Here is a 20471-nt window from a genome sequence, read left to right as displayed (position 1 = left end):
CAATTTATTCTTTTATCTTTATTGATTAAAAATGAAGGAAACATGCAGTAAAATACAAAGTCAAGAGAAGAGGGGGAGGTAATATTTTACACCTTCCATCATGTAGCATATGTCATAAGGAGGAACTTACATTTACTGGTACATCATTATTCTATCCTCCAAATTATTTAACAGTCTCAACTGGCTCTAAGATTTGGTTCGCAAAAAGAAAAAAAAAAGCAAAGAACAACAACAACAAAAAAAAAAGATTCCTTTAATCATTTAGAAAGACCATACATTTCACAAACAGCATTGGCACATACTACCTTGTGCTATAGTTAGTCCCTGCTCCAGGGACAAGGGTATCTTGAGGACCTAGTGACAGAGGTCCCCTGAAGCACTGCTCCTGGGAAGGAGAGAGACGGCTCCCCAGTTCCACGCTGTCCCACCTCGGCAGTTTCCATTGACTGGTATCTCACATCACTGTAAGCCAGCAGAGGGATTCACCACACATCATGCAGAAGTAACACTGTCCTGGGTCTTGGTGCCTACTTCCTAATTTCCAGAAAAGCCAAGAATGAACTGAAAGAGAAAGCCCAGGCCACTTTTACTGTCATGCCTGCCTCCCACAACAGGGCAATGGTGAAGATGGTCTGGAGAGCGTCAACAGGAGAGGGCAGTTGCTTACTTCCAGTATGACACTGGATGGCCTCCAAGTCAAAAGCTACACAGAGTGAAGTTACACCTTCCTTCTTGAGCTCTTAAGTGAATTAAGACAGGTTGCTGAAACCAAAACAGGTTCTACAGAAAGCCATTAGTCTTGTACCAAAGATGACATTGTCTGTTTCCTATACCTAAACCCCATCTCCCTGTCCCTGCTTCCTCATAAACCTACCTCTATTAAGGACTGGGGGGGAGGGAGAGAGGGAGAGAGAGGGGGAAGAGGGAGAGGAGGAGGGAGAGAGAGGGGGAAGGAGGAGAGAGAGGAAGAAAAAAGGGGGGGGGTCGAAGGGACAGAGGGAGAGAGAACAGGATTTTTCCAGCTAGCTGGTCATTCTTTGTTCCTACCTCCTGAATCAGCAGGTTCCTCCTTTTACCAATCACTCTGCTGGGACCTTGGACTCTGGCATCTCATCTGTTCTCCTAACTCCCTTCTCAAACCCTTCTTCTCTTCCTCTCCAACATCCCTTTCCCAACATGCCTCTGCATTCATTAACAGGTGAAAAAGGTCCATGACTGAAACACAAGGCGACAAGAGTCAGACACGGGGAAACCTTTCAGCTGTGCTCCAAGGGAAAAACTTAGTAAGAGCTGCTTGCATGAGCGATGCTATGGTCTGACCCTCAGAACTAAGTGGGGCTGGGTGGGAACACATTAGGTACCTAATCTTGTTGATCAGAACAACAATGGCAGGTGCAAGGAATTCCACAAAAAGCAACTAACTACTCCCTTTCTAGGGCTCAAGGCCCATCTTCGTGTGTCTCTTTAAGGCCAGGCTGTCTATCCCATTCTTATACAAAATTTGGTTAGCTTGGTAGGCTTATTAGCAATTAGACAAATGCTATTAAACAGTAGGAAAAAAAGAAAAACTAACCCCATTGATTATTCACATATTGCATTGAGTGTATTTTTTTAAACTAAAGAATAATTTACATAATTTCTGTAGAAAATCAAATTAACACTGTGTACTCATAAAACCTAAAGGTCACGGCACGTGTGGTTTCATGTTCCATCTTGGGAATGAAGACCCCCTCCAAGGAGTCAGTGCAGGAGAGGAGCAGAAGGCAGGCCTCTAACCCAGGCTGAGTCTCCTTTATTGCTGTGAAAATCTCAGCTGTGTACACCCATTTCCTCATGACACAGAGGCCAAACAAATATTTCTTCACAGGAGGATCAAGGATCAGTTTTTCTTCAGTTTAATTTTTTAAAAATTGAAAACACTTTCCCAACGCTATGACTTATGAGTTCCTTTTCTTGTTCAAAAACTGCCTCTGGCAAGATAAGAGTTATAAGTCATTGCTTGATGTTTTCTGCAAAAACAACCCACAGCTCCACTTTGAAGGAGCAGATGGTGGAAGTCTGGCTGCTGTCGGATGTTTTGCACCAGCTGAAGTTAAGGCTAGCAACCCTTTCTGGAGGGAGCAATGAAGGGGTGCCTGAGAACAGCTTCAGCAAAACACGCAGAGAGACACCATGAACACAACAGACAAGAGTTTAGGCTGCCTCCATCTGAGGCTGTGCTTTTTCCTAACAAAGGTTGCTAGGATTCTCATCAGGTACAAAGAAAAAACACTAATTAAATTCTCTGGGCTCCAGCTGGAACAATCAACTTTTAATTGTTACTTCAGTGTTAAAGAGATATCCCAAGATGCTCAAATCCCGGCAGGTGTGGGAGAACAGGCAAGATGAGGATGCCCAATGCAGCTCCACTATCCACTTGGGCCATCGCTGTAGTAAGGCAAGAATGAACTGAGATTTCCATCCTGGGCCCTGAGGCACGCTGGCTGCTTCTCAGATGGAGGAAGAAAGGGGACATGAGCATCGCGTATCTACTAACGGAACTCTCTGAGGAGATGCTGGCCACTGGTAATCCAACTTTTCTTTTCTTAAGGGAAAGGGGGTGGGGAGGATGGCAAGAAGAACATAAATAAAAAACTCTAAAGCTCCAAGCCAGGAAGTTTGTTGCTGGGTTCTTTGGCAGTTGTAGGTCCAGGCCAACAGAAGCAACAGATATGCATGTGTGGCACCTCCTTAGGCCGACTCTTCCAGGACTGTAGTTTAGCTGATGCTGAGCTGGGCAAATCCTATTAGTTTGCCATCATCAGGAATATCTGAACCTTCAACACCGGATGCCTGAGAATCAAACAAAATGACAAGGTATGGCAATTTATAAATAAAATTTCAGGTAGCAATAAAAATTGATAAGGATTGCAGAAAGGAAGATAGTAGGTAAAAGGTCTCTGGGACATAGAGAATTACTTTCTTCAAGAAATGATAGGGGCTGTTGGGACAATTAGAGTCAAACAGCTTTATAATTTTCCTGGGAGAAGTTAAGAGGTCTGGGTTGTAGGCTTCTGAGAGGGAGAAAGTGAGGCCATTGAAATTCAGCCAGGGGTCTCGGAAAGAGTAAAAGAGAGATCAGCATTTTCTAAGTCCTGGCATTCAGGGACTAGAAGGGCTAGTCTGCAGAGGGGTAAGGGGGGTGAGTACCAGTTTGAAAGTGACAGATCGATTTGACTGAGGTTCTTCCACAATTTTCTGCAAATTAGCTGCCACTGTAATCATACAAACAAAGAAAATGAATGAGCAACTACATAAATACATTTTAAATAATATTTTAAAATCTTAAAATGGTGGTTAAGAATCTTCGATGTGCAATCAAAATGGAAGAAAAAGGCCAGTCATTATCCAAAACAAAGCTATTATTGAACTCCAGACTGAATAAATAAATTCTGAATCATTGTTAAATTAACTGTCTTTAACATGTATTAGCTACCCTTTTTCAGACAGTTTATTAAAAGGTATGCCTTATGTTAACAGACCAGAAAGTTTATGACTAGGAATCAACCAAGTATAGCCTGCGACCTGTTTTTGTTCTATCTATAAATCAGAATAATTTTCAAATGACAGACTGTAAAACCCAACTGGGAGACGTACAACTGTCTGTCACTCTAGCACTGTGTTCCATGTCTGCTCAGGTTACAGAGCAAGACCCTGTACCCTGGACAATGAAAAACCACACAGCTATACAAGGTTCACAAAGCCTAAACTACCCATTAGTTTGTGTTTCATAGCAAAATGCTGGCAGCCCGACTATCCTAGCAACTGTGGCCTGTCTTCACTTTGTATTTCTAGGATTCAATCTCTATCCTCCTCACTTCTGTGTCCTACAAAGATTAGTTATGCCAACATATCAGAAATGAAGAACCATTAACTTACAAACTTGTGAGTTTCCTGTCATTTCTACAAGTGTCCCAGAGACATCTACTGCTCTCGGAGGTCTGACATAGGACAGGTTTTTGCTTTTTTGCTCTGGTATGGAACTGTTCTTGATACTGTAATTTTAGTGAAGCCAAGACTATCTCAAGAAGCATCAGAGCTGCTCACTGGAAGCTGGGTTTCTAGGTACCATGTATACAAGATGACATGAGGGCTAAGGGCGGAAAATAATATGCTTACCTATTACTAAGTCCCTTCCATCGACGAGGCCAGCAGAAATGAGCTCCTGAGAGACACCTTCTGCTGTATCTGCAAGGACAAGGAACATGTGCTGTACTTCTCATGTATACGTCACTGTAACTTTCTTTTCCTTTCTTTTGTTTTGTTTTGGTTTTGGTTTTTTGAGACAGGGTTTCTCTGTAACTTTGACTCTGTCCTGGAACTAGCTCTTATAGACCAGGCTGGCCTCAAACTCACAGAGATCCTCCTGTCTCTACCTTCCAAGTGCTAGGATTAAAGGCATGTGCCACCAGTGCCCAGCGTCACTGTAACTCTCACGGGTCAGCACTAGCAGAATAAAAAAGGCAGGTGGGGGCTGTCCTTGACTCTCAAGTGAGAATTTACATAGGTTTGGCTAGGAAGCAGAATCCATATGAACTACACTACATGGCAAATATCAACTCAAGGAAGAGATGAATTTCTAAACTGTATAATGTAGAGCTCACACCCATATCAGAAAAGCACCTACAGTGATGACCAAACATCCTATGCTGAATATAACTCTGGACTTGAGCTTCAGAGTTTTCAGACATAAAATTCGGTGCCAGCAATATGGAAATTTATTCTCAAAACTTAAGAAAATACTTTAGAATCTTTTCTGATAATCATAAAAGTTTATTAAAATTATTATCAGTATTCTGGCCATTTGTTTTCTTACCTACTCATGCAAGGCAATACAATATAAGTGATAGGTATAACCAGAAACCAAGTAGATAAAAGCAAAGTATCTCAATGTAATTTCATCTTTAGGCTGGGCATGCTGGCGTGAACCTTTCATCACATCGCCCTGGAGGCAGAGGGAGGCAGATCTCTATGAATTCAAGGATACACTACACAATGAGGCCCTGTCTTAAATACGCAAACAAACCAACCAAATTCATCTTTAACTGATGAGATATTAAAATCTCGCTGAGGAACAAGAGAACCAATGCAGAATCAGTGCACAAATTTATACAATGACTAACAATTAAAATTCCTAGAACTATCCCTAAAACGTTAACACACACCCTCTATGTATTTGCACTCATTCTCCTTAAAGGAGGAACATTAACTGTGGAATCTAGCAATAGACATTTGCTGTCTGCTCCTCAACTCAGAAGCCTGAGTTAACAAGTCAAGAAAACAGAAGGCATGTTGCAGAGTGGAGTTCAGTTAGAAACATTATTGTGACAAGGTTCAGTTTCTGCATGGGGAAAGAGCCTGGAGCATGTCTCTTGTTCACTATCAGAGAGAAGAAGCATCAACAATGATAAGAAGAAGGACTCTGGACTCTCAAAGAAATTAAACTAAATGAACCTCCACGCCTCTTTCTAGCGATGAACAAGTTATTCTGCCTTCTTTTAACCCTGGAGTTCATCCTCTGTTAAATGGGAATCATTTTTCCTTAGGTGGCCGTCTTAAGAACTGAATGAAATAATGTTAAGGCCATGCATGACCAACAGTGATATTAACTAGTGGGTTTACATTCATTACTACACATCTTATTACAGTTAGTTTTCATGTGAAAGAACTAGTAAACCCATGGAGTTTTTCTTCATGCATATTTCCCAAAACCTAAACCAGAAAAATTTACCATCATTTAAAAGCAAATATAAATGACAAAAACTTTAGACCTAACTAGGTAGCAAATTATTAGTCATTGTAGTTCTTGACCATTTTTATTTAATAATACTCACCTCTCCCAGGAGTGAATTCAAATCGAATATCATTTAGTTCTTTTTTGGAATTTCTATGAAAGAAAACAGAATAAAGAAAATAAGAATTTCTGGATTTAGGCAGAATTTATTATAGTCTGCCAATATATATGTGTGTGTGTATACATGTATGCGTATATATGTATGTACTGTGAGAGCCAAAGTTACATTTTAAGTTTTAATTAATATGCCTAAGCGATCCATGAAACAAAAATGCCTCTGATCTGTAGGCCTTTTCCCAAGGACCAATAGTTCCTGAAATGCTGGAGGTATGTGGACAGAAACTATGTCAGGATATACCCTTGCCCCTGATTGGATATAAGTGAGAGGTATGAAGGCAGGAAGTATGTTAGAATGTATGCTTGCATGTGATTGGAACTCACCTCATGGGAAATGCAGTGAATTAAGGGTTCTGTCTTTTTAAGCCCCTGCAAAATGTGACTTGGGGCCATTTTCTGGGAAATCAGAGATGGACCGGGCCAGAGAGTCCCTCAACCTGGTCAGTATTTAATTAAAGCTTGTTTCAAATTTGACTCTAAATGCAGTAGTGGTCTTATTCTCAACCAGAGGGATTAATGGTATCTGTCTTTATATGCAAGCATGTATATATATGGATATATATATAGTATGTATTTATATGTGAATGAATATGTATATACAGAAAGATTATTCTGTTCCCATAGATCATACACCTTGTCCTGATTAGCTCTGAGCTAACACTTAGCAGTATCATCAAATTACCTTCTATACCTTTGAGTTTATTACCAACCTACTGATGAATAGAAGAATCTCTTATCTGAGGATACTCATGCCCATTCCGGCCCTTATTCCCCACTAAGATAATGCTATGGTCTGAATTAGACCCATAAAGATATTGTGTTGAAACATTAATCCCTAATGCAGTATTGAGAGGCTATGGGCTAATTTAAGGATAGATAGTTAGGTTTTTGTTTGTTTGGTTTGGTTTTTTCAAGACAGGGTTTCTTTGTATAGCTTTGGAACCTTTCCAGGAACTCCCACTCTGTAGACCAGGTTGGTCCCGAACTCACAGAGATCTGCCTGCCTCTGCCTCCTGAGTGCTGGGATTAAAGGCGTGCGCATTTGCTCGGCTCAGAGATAGTTTTTAAATAGGACCTGAGATGGTCAGGATTTGAACAGGCAGAGAGGGCAGGGGAAGGAATCGGGGCCATCCTGTAAGCAGTTAATATGACTCAGAAACTCATGTGACTGGTGAAACACAGATGTTAACATTCAATGTGCTGAGAACCGAAACTATCCAGGCTCCCTAGAAATCCTAGTTAAGGTAGAGAAATCAACACAATGTCTAACGGTACACATGACACATCTCTGCAATCCTATGCAGTTACTCTTAGTCCCAACTATTACAGCATCTACAGAGTACTCAGAAAGCAGCAAGTGCCTACTGACCTTAATCTCAGCACAAGACTGATAGGGACCTTGGTCTCCTGGGAGCGGTCTCCTGAAGACTGAGCCTGAAATGCATTGACAAAATAAAGTTACTGACAGGAATGTAAGCAAAGGGTCATCTATGACAGACACTAACTTTCTCTCTAGCCCAAATCCTTCTAGTCCCTAAGACATCCCCTGCTGTGGGAGGGCATCAACTCCAAAGGAGCAATAAAAGGCAACTGTCAGCCATGTCAAACACAATCAGAAAGTTATTCCCAAGGAAAAGCCTAAACTAGCTGCCCCCCAAGACTCAATTTAACCCAAGTCCCAGGGGTTTTGTGAATAAAGAAAATCTTTCTGAAAACCTTATACTACCCTTTGCTTGCTGGAGGACATACACTCTGTGTATGAAATTAACCCAATCTTTCTGTCAGTTTTCCTAAGACACCCGTATTTTCCCCACATGACAGACAAAGGAAGGGCAGTTCTCAGAGCAGTGGTCTCCAGAGACTGCCCATGAGATGGTGATATACTCAAACACAAAAGGGAACATCAGAACTCCCATGTCTTTTCTCACCTAGCATGGGGGGGGGGCAATTCTAATAATTAATAAAGGAACTGACACTGAAACTCTTACTTCAGCCAAGTGGCAATAAGACTCCATGATACAGAGTATCAGAAGTTTCCAGAGAGGAGCCATAGTTACACAGCATACAGGGATTCCCAGTGAAGCTGCTATCACCCAAACACTTCTGCTATACTGCAATTTAAGAACAACTCTGTGTACTTAATTAAATTTTTACCAATTTTAACAAAATCAACTCACAAAATAGACAAATACCTTAAATAGAATAATTCTGAAAACAGAGTCTGAAAAAGAAGTATTAATGAGTGTAAGTGAACAAAAAGGAAAGATGGCTAACTCTCAAAGATCATCAATGAAGAACGGACAATATTAGCCAAATTTTTATACTTTGTATGTTTTCATGATTAACTAACTTATTTTGCTGCTTAAAAACCTGTGTAATTCTTATAGAATTCTTCTATCTGTACCTGTAAAACTATTAAGACAGAATTCTCCCTTGTTCTAAACCAAAATAACAACCTCAGAGTTCACAGGCAGCACTGATTCTTTTTTTTTTCATTTGCCCACAAAGTGACAGACCATGAACGTACACCCCAGTATACCTGTGCTGTTTTTGCTGGCTCTGCAGGGGGCAGGAGAGAGACTTGATCAGGCTGTGTAGGCATCTGGCTAGCTGGCTGAGGTAGATGAGCAGAAATCTGTTCTGGAACTTGGAGTAAAGTACCCATGGGATCAGCTGCTGAGAAGAGCTGTGGCAAACACAGGCAGGACTGTTAAGTAGCAGAAAGTGGTCTACAACATCTGGTTGGGCTCATAGACCCACACCACACAGAGTCCTGTCTTCACACTGACTTATTACCATGTCTTTGCACCTTGTACTACATACAAGTCAGTATTGCTAAGCATTCTAAAATCTTTTTGGTTTGGGGTTTTTAGAAGAGGGTGTTTTATTGCTTTATTAAACAGGCTGGTCTGGAATTTGCTAAGGTCAAGGCTTCCCAACGCTGGAATTATAGATGTGTGCCATCACAGCTGGTCTAGCAATGGTCTGAAATATAACAGTAAAGCCTTTAGAAGATGAACCCTGTGGGAAGGGAGTGGGCTGTCTTAACGACAGTCTAGACTCTCTAGCTTCATCTCTTCTGCACGTTTCCACGTCTTGCAACCTGTCATGTCATGGTATAGTCTGAGCCTCACAAGAGGCCAAGCAGAGGCAGCCACCACAACTATAAAATTGTGATCCTAGCAAAGAAAAGAAAAAATGAGAGAAAAGACAACATCTTCCAGAAACGGTGCTGGGAAAGCTGGATCCCCATGTGCAGAAGAATGAAATGTGACCTGTATCTATCTCCCTGCACAAAAATTAGATGCAAGTGGATCAAAGACCTCGATTAAAAACCTGAAACATGGTTGGGCAGTAGTGGCGCACACCTTTAATCCCAGCACTCATGAGGCAGAGACAGGTGGATCTCAGTGAGTTCGAGGCCAGCCTGGTCTACAAGAGCTAGTTCTAGGACAGGCTCCAAAGCTACAGAGAAACCCTGTCCTGAAAAACCAAAAAGAAAAAAAAACAAAAAAAAAAACCACCAAACCGAACAAAGAAACAAACAAACAAAAAACCTGAAACACTAAAATTTCAAGAAGAAAATACAAGCCATACGCTATAAGAACTTTATGAGCAAGACTCCATTTGCCCAGGAAGCAAAGCCAACAGCTGACAACTAAGAACTATAACTTTTGTACAGCTGAGGACACAATCAACCATGTGAAGAAGTCCACAGAATGGGACTCTTTGACAGCTATATAACTGACAGAGGATTAATAACCACAATATACAACTCAAAAGACAAAGAATCAAGGAAACAAACGACCCAATTAAAAAAAGTAGTCTAAGGATCTAAATTGAGAACTTTCAACAAAAGAAATAAAAATGGCCTAAAAACACCTCAAAATGTGTTCACCATCCTAAGCAATTAGAGAAGCACAAATTAAAACACCCCAGCCAGAATGGCTTAGATCAACCAAACAACTGATAGGAAACATTGGCAAGGTCATGGAAAATGGTTGGTAGGAAACTAAAAGTAAATAAATCATGATTCAGCCATGCCACGCCTGAGATATGTCTGAAGGACTTGATAACCTACCCCACAGACACACAGAATGAAATGTGACCTGTATCTATCTCCCTGCAGAAAAATTAGATGCAAGTGGATCAAAGACCTTGATTAAAAACCTGAAACACGGCTGGGCGGTGGTGGCACATGTCTTTAATCCCAGCACTCATGAGGGAAAGGCAGTGTTCATGGCTGCTCTATTCACAATAGCCAGGAAATGAAAACAACTTACATGCACTGCAACAGATGAAAGGACAATAAAAATATGGATCATATACACCACAGGGAATTTATTCAGTTGTAAAGAAAATGAAATCATGAACTTCGGAGGTAAAAGGAGAGACCTAAAAAAGATTATACTGAGGAAAGCCAGACCCAGAAAAACAAATGCTTCATGTTCTCTCATCTGAGGATCCTAGCTCCAAATCCTCAGATAAGTATACAACACTGAATAACCACAGAAGCAAAGAGAGGACCACAGATGTGGGCAGGGGAGAGGAACAGCAGGAAACAGGTGCTAGGAGGTAGGAAAGGTACTAGCAGGGAGGGGTTCCCACTGAGAAAGGAAAAGAGTAATAAAGAAGAAGGAAGGACAAAAGAGAAAAACACCAGGGCTGTTTGACAAGGCCTCAAGGAATATTACTTTATATTTACCTAATATTATACACACACATATCAAAGGAAGGAGGTCAAGGCAATACAGGCTACACAATGAGATCTTGTCTGAGGGGCAGAGGAGGACAGAAAGCTTTGTAACTAACAGATTTGCTTCAATCTGTATGCTTCACATATTTAATACATTTTAAGTAGGTAATCTGGAGGGGAAACAGATCTTGACTATCAAGTAAGCTAAACATTTTAAATTAGCAACTGGGAAAAATATAAATGTAGCAGACAATTTTAATACTGAAAGAAAAGTCAACAGACAATGATAGAGGCCTACTTTTGACAGAAAATAATTGATAAATAGGTAGGCAAACAGACAGACACATACACACACATTCTCTCTCTCTCTCTCTCTCTCTCTCTCTCTAACATTGCATGTAAGTAAAATCAAGGAAATGGGCTGGAGAGATGACCCAGTGTTTGATAAGAAGGCTTGGTCCTCTTATAGAGGACCAGAGTTCTCAGTACCCACATCAGACAGGTAACACCTGCCTGTAATGTCAGCCCAAGGGATCTGATGCCATTCCCTGCCTTCAGTGAGCACCCACACACATGTGCCCCTACACACACAAAGATAGATAGATAGATAGATAGATAGATACATACATACATACATACATACATACAAAAATTAAAATTAAAGAACAAAACAAAACAAGGAGACCAGAAATGAAACTTTTATGCTCATTAATTGAATGGTAAAAAGCTGGCATTGGTTTTAGATTTTGACAGAAAATTGGTGTGGGAGGTCCTTCTATATTTGTGTTGCTTTCTTTGGTTGAATAAAGAAACTGCCTTGGCCTTGATAGGGCAGAACTCAGGTAGGCGGGGAAGACAGAACAGACAGAACAGAATTCTGGGAAGAAGAGCAGAGTCAGGCAAAGGCCTTGGCTCTCCTGCCCGAGACGGACATAGGTTAGAATCTTGCCAGTAAACCACAATCACGTGGTGATACACAGATTTAATAGAAATGGGTTAATTAAGATGTGAGAGTTAGCCAATAAGAGGCTAGAGATAATGGGCCAGGCAGTAATTAATACAATTTCTGTGTGATTATTTTGGGGGTTAAGCTAGCTGGGCAGGACGGATCAAGGAGCACCCGCTTCTTACAACAGAAAATAGAGCTTAAATTTTAGTTCCGAATAAGTTCATGTAACTATTAGTAGAATTTCAAAGTCAGCTTCCACATTATATGCAGATATGACTATTTAACTATAAAGACCAAAAGGACAGAGAAAAACAAAGAAGTAAAATAGGAAGAAATAGGTCTGCAGCCCAACCTCGTATGCACAGAGCCCTAGGTTTGAATACTAATAATACATAAAACCAAACACGGTGGAACAAGCCTATAATGCTCTCCCTGAAGAGGTCAGCCATGGCTTCTTAGTGAGTTAGAAGCCACACTGGGCTATATGAGATCCTGTCACCAAAACAAAGCAGGAATCATTAAGGTAATATGAAAAAAAACTGAAATCTCATTACACTGTTGGTAGTAATCTTTTAAAAAATGGCGGCACTACAGAAAAGAATACAGCTATTTATCACAAACCTAAACAGCACAGTGTCACAGACTTGTAATCCTAGTGCTTAGGATGCTGAGGCAGTAGGACTGTGAGTTTGAAGCAGGCCTGAACTACAAGGTAATACCTTGCCTCAAACCAAACAAGTTGAAAATATAAACAGAATTACCAAAATTCAGCAATTCCACTTTTAGCTGTATGGTTCAGAGAACTGAGAACAGCTATTACACACTCACGTTCGTTGCAGCATTTTCTCCAATTGCCAAAAGACAGCAGCACTTCAACTGTAGTTTGGCAGATAAACAAAGAAAATATACTACAACTACATATCATGTATGTAGGCTTAAAAATCAGGAAGACATTCTGAGATGCTACAACATGGACAAACCTTAAAGATACTGTGCGAGAAAAGAACAAATATTATGACTCTACTAACAGGAAATATGTAGAACAATCAAGTTCATAGAGAAAAAAAAATATAAAAGACATTGTCAGGAGCTAGAGGTGAGAGAAAATTTAATGAATAGAGTTTTAGCATGAAAAGGTGAAAAGTTCTTAGGACAGATGTGGCAAAGGTTGCAATGAAGAAAGAATGTACTCAATGTCACCAAACTGAAAATGACTGTAACTAAATTAAAAAAAAAAATGTAAACAGCATGAAAACATGGGTATAGAAGAACTCACATGGAGATGCTTTTAAGGAAAGAAAATGAGAAGGCTAAACAGAAAAACTCGGGATAATCTGTAAAATATATTCTCATTTAATTTTTGAGAAGCTAATCAATGCAAGTTAAATCAGAAGCAACAGCTCCAAACTTTCAGTAGCTGAAAGCAATTAAAGGTGTTTCTTCTATCCAGTTCAAATCTACCTGAGCAGCACAAGCTATTAAGCGTGGTATCACTGTTACACAGAAATAGTTAATAGTGGCAGGGGTTAAAAATAAGGACCTACAGAGTGACCCCTCCTTCTGCTTTGTAAGAGGGTAGGTGCAGGACAGGTCTCATGTGTTCCAGGCTAGCTGTGGACACATAATGTGGCCAAGAATAACCTCGAACTTTTTTGTTGTTGTGTTCAAGACAGGATTTCTCTGTGTAACAGTCCATATGTCCTGGAACATTCTCTATAGACCAGGTTGGCCTTGAACTCACAGAGATCCACCTACTTCTGCCTCCTGAGTGCTGGGGTTAAAGGCATATGCTACCACCACCTGGTTGATCTTGAATTTCTCACTCTCCTACCTGCTAAGAACTGGGATCCACACCAAGTTTTATGTTGCACCTTGATGGACCCCAAGGCTTCAGGTATGCTAGGGAAGCAATCTACCAACAAAGCCGTAACCTCAGAGCCCTGCTAACTTTCCACTGGCCAAAAGAACTAACAGGGGCGCACATAATCTCAGGTCTGGGACGAAGAGCAATGAGGAATAGGAACAGGCAGCAGATACTTGTCTGCTGGTAATTAAGATACACACTATAGTTCTGTAAACTTAAGTCATGTACTCAGTAGTGCATGGAATCTGTATACTGTGCACACAAATTAAGAGCAAATGTATGTTTTTAAATCACATACCGTACCCAAAATTGAAGGCGCTTCCAGAAGGAAAAGTATATACAACAGAACAGACCCATGAAATTACTTCTTTCAGATAGTAAGATAGAAAAGTCCACTTTACAGAACGCTGTTGGACTGAATTTCCTATCACACTGGTACAATTAGTACAAAAAGCAAAAAACAAAACAAAAAACCCCAGGGTTTACTTGCTTTAAAAAAAAAATCAAATGCAAGGACAACAATATGACAAGTTCCTAGACATATCGAAGCAAAACAACTGCCTTCCACTTCAAACAGTTCAAGCCTAAAAAAACAGTTCAGCAAGCAAGAAACAGTCTGAGCTTTAAGCAACATCAGATCTGGCTGCTATAATACCTCATTAACAATTAATTAAGCACAAAGCAATACACAGAGACAAAGACAGATGGAACGAACTTAACATTAAAACCAAAATAAAAAATCTGTTTTAACAAGGCTGTGACACCCCATGACTTACCTCAGAGTTTGACAGTGAGTCCTTCACCCGAGGAGACTGAAAGACAAGGGAGAAGACTTGTTAGCAAGTTCCAAGCTGAGTTATCTGCAGGCAGGTTCAAGAAACTGCAAATAACACCTATTATCGGTCGGCCATTCCATCCTGACCCACAAATTGACTCAAGGCCAAATTTTTTGAAAGAAAGAAAGCTGTTTGATATTAGTTTTTGTTCAAGCAGCCCATAATGAACACATCAATATACCTGCTGTATTACAAGTTAACAGTTTATGGAAGGCATGGGAGGGCTCATGCATATAATCCCAGCACTCAGGAGGCAGAGGCAGGATCTCTGTGAGTTCCAAGCCAACCAGGGATCCACAGTTGAGACATACACCCCATTACACACCCACTACAGCACTGGTCTCAAGCAAAATGGATGGAATACAACTGAGCCAAACAAAAAGAAAATTTAACAAGAACAGTTTTATAAGCAAACATCCATTCAGTGTATGTTCTCAGGTAGTAAAGATCATACTCAAAAGCAAGTTTCTTTCCATTAATCATAAATATATGACTAATGTCTATGTTAATGACTACATTAACAAACATAATCATAAACATACTATATACCTACGATCATAGGCCAAATCTAACAATCCTTTAGGCTAGTTATTTGACATATTTTCAAAGTCCTATTACAAATTTTCTTGTACATCTATATTCATAGCTATTATCCAGCTACATGTTTATTAACAGAAAACTGGTTAAAATAAATGTGGTAAATATACAATGGAATTTTATTCAGTCACAAAAAATACAAAAGCATGACATCTGTAGAAAAATGAGTGAAACTGGGAATCATTATGTAAGCAGACAAAGACAAATACATCATATGTGGTGCCTGGATTTAAACTTTCCTTTGTGTCTGCATGCTCAGTTAGTCTGCAAAGAGAGCTGCGAGAGCTGAAGATCTCATACAGGGCGTGGGGAGAAAACAATGAATGCACCTACAGGAGAACTGAACAGGGAGGTGAGAAGGGAGGAAAGAAATCAGCAAGACAGGAGCTGGAAACAGGAAGGGGAATGGAGGGAGGACAAGAGTATTATCAAAACAATAAGAACAAAGCTGGGTGTGGTGGCACACACGCCTGTTAATCCCAGCATTCGGGACCAGCCTTGTCTACAGAGTGAGTTCCAGGACAGGCTCCAAAGCTACAGAGAAACCCTGTCTCGAAAAACAAAAGAAACAGAAAGAAAAATAAGAACAAATAAACAGGAATGCCACAAAGAAACTCATTACTTCATATACTAATTTTTAAATTACTTTTTAAAAATTCTCTAAATAAATAAACATAAAAACAAAAAACTAAAACTAGAACTATCAATAGCCCAGACCTACCACACCTGTGCACGTGCATGATGGAATTTAAGCCAGACACACAGATACATGTATGCTTCCAGAGTTAAAGCTGTGGTACTTAAAATAGCCAAGACACAGAATGTTGGGGACTGCAGACCACCAGACCCTGAATTTCTTATAAACAACTTATTTTCCTCCGCTCTGAGCAGCCTGCAGCTGCTCGGAACAGGAGACCCTGATGGCAGGGGAGTGGGTTCTGATGAGTCTGCAGCTGAAAGATCCTGAGAGCTGCGGCGTGGCCAGAGCCCTATATAAGCTGCCCCTGAGCACAAAAGAACCACTTCATTTTCAGGAAATGGATGAAACTGCAGATACTGTTAATAAGCAAGACTCAGACAAATACATGACATTTATATGCTTTCTGTTATATGAAGACAAATACATATGACATGTATATGATCACACTTTCTGTTACATGAAGAATCCAGGTTGGAAGGGAGGAGATGGGGGGAGAAAACTAGAAGAGGGACACACATTACAGAGCCCAAGGAAGCAGATCAAGAGAAGTGGACCACATGTGACATGAACACAGGAGAAACTTCTGGAAGAAGATGATGGAGGACGACAGCAAGGAAGATAAGAACAAAATTTACTGGTAGATACATAGAAAGCACCACTAGAAACCTATTACAAGTTCACTCAAGTTTTCTAACTACAAAATCACAAAATGACTGCTGAGCAATAAGTAAAATTCACCTTGACTAGCACCTAATGAACGAGACAGGAAAGCCCTCTTAATGCCAGTGTGAACAGACAATGAAGCAGCCAGAACCAGTATGGACAGTAGACTTACCAAAGAGACATTACAAATGGTGTCTTGTGCCTATATTAATTACACTGTAAAACTAAGCAGCAACATAAAAAAATAACTAAGAAACAACATATAAATGCCTGATATTAAACACAGACAGTTATGGGCAGACATGAAAAACAAAGTAATAAACTACACCACTGTGATGCTTGACCTGAGACAGACTGCACAGAAAGACAGGATGTGCGGCAGATTTGAGAGAAATGGTTTCTATTGCTGTGAAGAGACACCATGGCAACTCTTATAAAGGAAAACATTCCACTGGGGCTGCTTGCTGGGGCTGGAACATGGCTCCTTCATTCAGTTACATCTTCATTAGCTTTCTGTTTTCCACCTTTACTACCTAAGCTTAGCTGTTCTGAAACAGGTCTGCAGACCAGGCTAGCCTCAAACTCAGAGATGTGCTAGTCTCTGCCCTCTGAGTGCTTGTATTAAAGGCATGCACCACCATACTCAGCTCTAAGTTTTTCTTTAATTCCTTCTCACAAATCAGAATTAAGTTGGTGAGATCTTGCCCTGAGGTAACAATTCCCATTAGTTCATTTCTTAATCTGTTTATCTCCTTGAACATAGGATTTAGCTCCATTCCACTTCCCGAAGTTCTTTTTATCCTCAAATTGTACACTGTATTATTACTTGCTTGGCTTGCTCCTTTTCATTATAAATCCTCATTAGAGTTTACACTAATAACTACATGACAGAGTTTATTATAGGTTGTTTTAAGATTTCCTCTGCCAATGGAATTAATCCAAATCTCTTCACCTTAACCTCTGTCAGACTCTTTGGACAAGGGCAAAAAGCAGTCACATTCTTCACCAATTAGCAAAAGAATCTCTAGGCTCCATACCAAAAATTTTCTCCTCCATTTGTGTCAGGCCCCCATAGTTCAAAATCACCCCCAGCAGCATTTAAAGCATCCCAATAATACCCTGCTCCCGGCACTAATTTCTTAGAACTTCTATTGCTATGAAGAGACACCATGACCATAGAAACTTTTATAAAAGAAAATATTAAATTAAACCGGGATTCCCTTACAGTTCCAAAGGTTTAGTCCATTATCTTCATAGCAGCATGCAGGCAGGCATGATACTGAGAGAAGGAGCTGAGAGCTCTACATCTTGATCCACAGGAAGCAAAAGCAACTGTCTCACTGGGCATGGCTTTTGCATATGAGAGACCTCAAAGCCTGCCTCCATAGTGACACACTTCCTCCAACAAGGCCACCAAGTAGCACTTCCAACAGTGCTACTCTCTATAGTGAAGCATTCAAACACCTGAGTGTATGGGGGCCATACTTATTCAAACCACCACAGTAATCTTGAAGGACAGCACAGAAACTATCCAAAATTAAGAGAAATAAATGTTTACCATTTGTATTTTTTGTAGGACTTCTCTAAGCTTGATGTTTAATAAATAATTGCCAATTTTCATTGGAAAGACCTTAAAAAACTTAGCTATACAAAAAAATATACTTAAAAATCTATCAGGTAAGTAAAAACTCAATGATGATAAATTAAGAGTCCTACTGATACTGGGCATGGTGCTGTAGAACTCTAAAAAACTCTAAAGCCATTTCTGACAACTCTGAGGTCAATTTTGGGGCCTCTCAGCAGTAGTGCTCCCCTCCCCCTCCCGCCTGGCCCGGGAACCAAGGACCTAACAGCTATACATGCACGTACTGAGATGTTGGAAACTTTCCATCTCCTGAACAGGGGCAAGATAACCCCTCTTGATTCAGTTACTGATGTTTTGACTAAGGCCCTGGAAAGGGGGCAAAGTGACCCTCAGATGTTCCGCCTTACCTCATCTGATCTGGCAACCACACTCCAACCAATTATTGGTAATAGCCCTTTTGAATAAGTCAATCATAATAGTTAAAGAACAACCCCCAGACACCCCCCCCCCTTGCTTCTGTGGCTTTTTCCTTTAAAAGTAGCCTATACCAGCCAGTCGGGGTCTTTCTGACTTTTCGAATACTGAAAGATCCTGTCATGAGAGAATTAATAAAATCCTCATGCTTTTATATCAGCTGTGGCGTGAGAGATGGTCTCTTGGGGCGACTCCTCCTCGGTGATTGTACTCTAGGGTCCAACAGTGGCACACATCTTTAATCCCAGCATTCGGGAGGCAGAGGCAGGAGGATCTCTGTAAGTTCAAGGCCTGCTCTTTATAGAGAGTGCCAAAACAGCCAGATCTCATCTCAAAATAAAATCAACAACTATAAAAATAGCCCTAAGAACTCCTATGAGAGTAGATCCCACTAGGCAAAGATATAAACAAGCCCATTATAACGCTCCCCCCCCTCAAAAAAAAGGTACTCAGCAGGTAAGGATATAGAGCCCTTAAATACTTGGCATTAATCGAGTCATGTGTCTTTGCATAATTTGGGGTTAAGAATGAAGAAGCAAAGGAAAAGGAAGGCCCTAAGACACACATACAAACACAGCAGCAAACAAGGGAAGAGATCCAGTGCACACCAACTAGAGCAGTGCACTGCTCCTCTCTACAGAAAGGGAACAGGCTTCAGGGACTTGGTCTGATGCTGCAAGGTCTTCTAGTTCACAGTTTTTCTGCAGTGTCTAGCCATGAGTACCATCCAGGGACTTCCCATAGCAAGACAGTTTTCACCTCTAGACATGGCCATTTTTATATATCCTACATGTCTTCACATTGAGAGATGCCTGTCAATTTGCTACACAGAATACCTGGAAAACTCGTCAGTAGCACTTTTCTTCTTTGCATTAGCTCATCGAGCTGTAACAAGAAGCACAGACAACTCCAGCAAAAGGGTCTATCCAGTCCAATAGAACTCACCCTGAGTTGGGAAATTGCTGCTCTTCCTTCCTCACTTTCCTCATCAAATTCGTCATCACTCCACTCCCAGCCTCCATCCTCTGTCTTATGCAGACGGCCGCTGGAGCCAGGTACTCTCCGAACCTGAGCAAAAGAAAGGCATGGGAATTATGGTACTGTTTTGGATAAATTGAACAGAAACCTCCATTCTATTTCCCATCCCTTCTATCACATAAATAGATCATTTAATAATGATCATTATTATCCTGGTAAGTCAGCCCATAGGAAGCCACACCCTCTAATCCTCAATCTGCTCTCTCCAGTACTTTAAATGCAACCGTCTTAACCAGTCTGTCTCAGTGATGCTAAAATGACTCTGCTCTCTGGAAGACACACTGGCTTGGAACACCATGTGGCTCAAGGTGGCCTCCATCACTTTCCTCTTCAGCTGGTGGGTGTGAGAGTCATGGTGTTTATCACTACAGCAGGCTTCCCCAATCTTTTTGCCTTGGTTATCCTGGGCTCCACAGTAATGTGCAGTAATCTATGAGCGGGGTACTCTGGCTCCTTCCATCTAGAAGCTTCTGACCATCACTTGAGGACACTTTATCTGAATTACTTCAGGGATGCTCTCTCCTGGGATTCTCCATTTCTGAAACCCGTCAGTGGGGACCTTTCCGAGCAGTCCTCTGCTTTCATTCACCTTTCTTATGTCTTTCTAGTTGACCCTCCTTCCTGAAACACTTTCCTACCTTTATCCTACAAAGTTTGTGCCCATTTTTTAAAATTACTGTGCTTTCAACTTACCCCAATGGATAATCTCTTTTTAAAATAACTTCACTGAGATAATTCACACACCATACAATCTATCCAATGAGAAAAGCTCTACTGACTGGTTTTTGGTTTATTTAGAATTTAAGTTTTACTACATTCAAATTGAGAACATTTTGATTGCCATTCTACATACACATCATAGCCACCAAACGTCACTACCCATTTCTCTCTACCTTCCCCCAGTCCTGGGAAATTAGCCTACTTCATGTCTCTGTGCACTCTTCAACAGTTCACATAAAATCATATACTACGTACTATTGAGGAACTAATTTCTTTAACTTACATGTCTTAAAGGTTTATTTTATGTTACAGCATGCTCCTCAACTTCCAACTGGGATTCATACTCTCTCTATATGTGTGTGTGTGTGTGTGTGTGTGTGTGTGGTGTGTATTCATACT

General features: G+C 40.6%; 1 protein-coding gene across 2 annotated transcripts in view; it reads right to left on the bottom strand.

Moving 5' to 3' along the window:
* Positions 1 to 20471, bottom strand: part of Oxsr1 (oxidative stress responsive kinase 1) — a 94261-nt gene continuing 73790 nt past the window's right edge. For both annotated transcript variants that reach the window (XM_041677125.1, XM_041677126.1), the window contains exons 11-18: positions 19260 to 19382; positions 14236 to 14271; positions 8490 to 8636; positions 7320 to 7384; positions 5874 to 5926; positions 4159 to 4227; positions 3190 to 3254; positions 1 to 2832 (exon numbers count right to left, since the gene is read on the bottom strand). In XM_041677125.1, coding sequence (XP_041533059.1) covers positions 2758 to 2832; positions 3190 to 3254; positions 4159 to 4227; positions 5874 to 5926; positions 7320 to 7384; positions 8490 to 8636; positions 14236 to 14271; positions 19260 to 19382 — 633 coding nt within the window. In that variant the 3' untranslated portion in view covers positions 1 to 2757. The remainder of the gene's footprint in view (positions 2833 to 3189; positions 3255 to 4158; positions 4228 to 5873; positions 5927 to 7319; positions 7385 to 8489; positions 8637 to 14235; positions 14272 to 19259; positions 19383 to 20471) is intronic.

This window comes from Microtus oregoni, unplaced genomic scaffold (assembly GCF_018167655.1).
Source record: "Microtus oregoni isolate MIOR12 unplaced genomic scaffold, Mior012 000028F_ref0000031, whole genome shotgun sequence".
In the NCBI taxonomy this organism is placed as follows: Eukaryota; Metazoa; Chordata; class Mammalia; order Rodentia; family Cricetidae; genus Microtus; species Microtus oregoni.
The sequence above is the reverse complement of the archived record's forward strand: the minus strand, read 5'-3'. Positions and strand labels throughout refer to the sequence as shown.